This window comes from Oncorhynchus clarkii, chromosome 4, assembly GCF_045791955.1.
Source record: "Oncorhynchus clarkii lewisi isolate Uvic-CL-2024 chromosome 4, UVic_Ocla_1.0, whole genome shotgun sequence".
Classification (NCBI taxonomy): domain Eukaryota; kingdom Metazoa; phylum Chordata; class Actinopteri; order Salmoniformes; family Salmonidae; genus Oncorhynchus; species Oncorhynchus clarkii.
This window is the reverse complement of record NC_092150.1, coordinates 74211038-74213546: the sequence shown is the minus strand read 5'-3', so window position 1 is coordinate 74213546 and position 2509 is coordinate 74211038. Positions and strand designations below refer to the sequence as shown.

At 48.9% G+C, this 2509-nt stretch overlaps 1 protein-coding gene across 1 annotated transcript; it reads left to right on the top strand.

Moving 5' to 3' along the window:
- The first annotated feature begins 1478 nt into the window (after window positions 1-1478).
- LOC139407831 (G protein-coupled receptor 6) lies at window positions 1479-2509 on the top strand. The gene has a single exon (XM_071151699.1). The coding sequence runs from the start codon at window positions 1499-1501 to the stop codon at window positions 2507-2509; it is 1011 nt and encodes a 336-aa protein (XP_071007800.1). The 5' UTR covers window positions 1479-1498.

The following is a 2509-nucleotide window of genomic DNA, read 5'->3' as shown; positions in this document are numbered from 1 at the left end:
AAACTTTTGTTATTGACCAAATACTTATTTTCCACCATAATTTGCAAATAAATTCATTAAAAATCCTACAATGTGATTTTCTGGATTTTTTTTTCTAATTTTGTCTGTCATAGTTGAAGTGTACCTATGATGAAAATTACAGGCCACTCATCTTTTTAAGTGGGAGAACCTGCACAATTGGTGGCTGACTAAATACTTTTATGCCCCACTGTATGTATGGTCAATTTGAGCAGCAAACCAAGTTGTGTTGCCAGCCACAACGAAGGGTAAGGCAGGGTTGTAACGTGAATTGGAAAGTGAAAAGCCACTCCGTTCCTCAGAATCTTGTAGTGGTAATAGGATCAAAAGGGATGGTTAGGTTACCACATCTAGAAAGCCGTACACGGAGAATGCAGTTTCAACACAAGCACTTCCACACACATCGACACACGCACACAAATGTATCCTGACACACACGCTCCCTCTTGCACCTTTCAGGACTGGATTACTTTGACTAGTGCCTATCCGCAACCAGTAACTTTCTGATATAAGAAATGTGCCATTTCATCTTTTTTACTTCAAGAAAGAGTCTGTAACCAAGTGAAATTAGCATTAGTCCGACTGATCTGTTTGGCCTTGCGCTGAGCAGGGCGCTGTGAAGTCTTCATGGGCAGAGAGAGAGCCGCTGCATGGTCTACACGTTTAATCTTGAGCGTGTGATCGCGGTCGGCCTTCTCATGTCTGCATCTCTCCTCTCTCTTTCTCTCTCTCTCTCTACAGTATGTGACCTGACGTCACTTGGGTTTAATAGCGCTCCACCGCTTGCAAACGTCAGTCTTTACAGTTCTGGCTCTCGCGCTCTTGTCCCTCTCCCCCGCGCCAGTCAATGCTTCAGGTCGCACCTGCCCTTGGTGTCTCGCCTATGCGAGGGAAACGGAACAAAGCCGAGGGCTTTACCTGAGCTATTTCGAGGAAAGGGACAGTTGTGATTTTCTACAAATACGTTTTTTCCGAAAGCTCTGTGTAAAACGGAGAGGTATGTAATCTACATCACAATTTCACATGGAAACTAAAACTCGCTGAAAAGACGATGTGCTACTTTATTGAGTTTTGATAATATTGTGTATCAGTTTGTTTCGTTATTGGGAGTTAAGTGGGACAGGGGTGCATTTTTATCCACGATCATAGCCTATTATTCCGTTTCAAGTTTCAGCACCATGGATAGCTCCTCGGGCACTGCTCTTCATGCGGTCTCAAAAGTTGGACACAAGCTTTTTGATAATATAACCGTGCTGTAATAACAGTTTTAGATCTGTCTTTTATGAGTTTTTCATGATTCAGGTTTGGCGTTTTTAGCCGCTGCATGAGTTGCCCACGTTTCCGCACCACGGATAGCTCCTACCCTGCTGTCTCTAGGCATTGCATATTTTTACATATGGCAATTGTGAAACTAAACTGCAATCTCTCTCTCTCTGTGTCATTTTCTCTTCAGGAGGGAAAAGGTGACACATGCGCAGACATGAACGAGACTTTCCTCGGTAACGACACTGTGGCGACAGCCACGTTGGCTGGAAAGGCTTTCCCGTGTATGGAGGCCAACTATCCAGAGAGAAACGGCAGCCTGGAACTCTCCGCCGCCCCGCAGGACTTCCCCATCAACCCGTGGGACATCATGCTTTGCATGTCGGGCACCGTCATCGCCTGTGAGAACAGCATCGTGGTGGCTATCATCTTCTATACGCCCACCCTGCGCACTCCCATGTTCGTTCTCATAGGGAGCCTGGCCACTGCGGATTTACTGGCAGGCATGGGATTAATCCTCAACTTCGTGTTCCAGTACGTCATCTCCTCAGAGACCATCAGTCTTATTACTGTTGGGTTCCTAGTGGCCTCCTTCACGGCGTCCATCAGTAGCCTGCTGGCTATAACGGTGGACCGGTACTTTTCTCTCTACAACGCACTGACTTACTTCTCGGAGAAGACGCTCCACTATGTGCACCTGATGCTGGCGGGCACGTGGGGCGTGTCTATGTGCCTGGGCCTGCTACCCGTGCTGGGCTGGAACTGTCTGGACGACCCGAACTCGTGCAGCATCGTGCGCCCGCTCACTCGCAGCAACGTGACATTGTTGGCGGTCTCCTTCTTCGTCATCTTCATACTCATGCTGACTCTCTACTTCAAGATCTGCAAGATCGTATGCCACCACGCGCACCAGATCGCTCTTCAGAAGCACTTCTTCACTGCCTCGCACTACGTGGCCACCAAGAAGGGCGTGTCCACGCTGGCCATCATCCTGGGCACCTTCGGCGCGAGCTGGCTGCCCTTCGCTATTTACTGCCTGGTGGGAGAGCGCGAGTACCCGTTGGTGTACACGTACGCCACGCTGCTTCCGGCCACCTACAACTCCATGATCAACCCAATCATCTACGCCTACCGCAATGCCGAGATCCAGCGCTCGCTCTACGTCCTTTTCTGCGGCTGCTTTCAGACCAACGTAGCCTACCGCTCCAGGTCACCCAGTGAAGTTTAG

Bases quoted from the DNA above. Each gene is read 5' to 3' on its own strand.
- LOC139407831 (XM_071151699.1), top strand. From the start codon at position 1,499: ATGAACGAGACTTTCCTCGGTAACGACACTGTGGCGACAGCCACGTTG.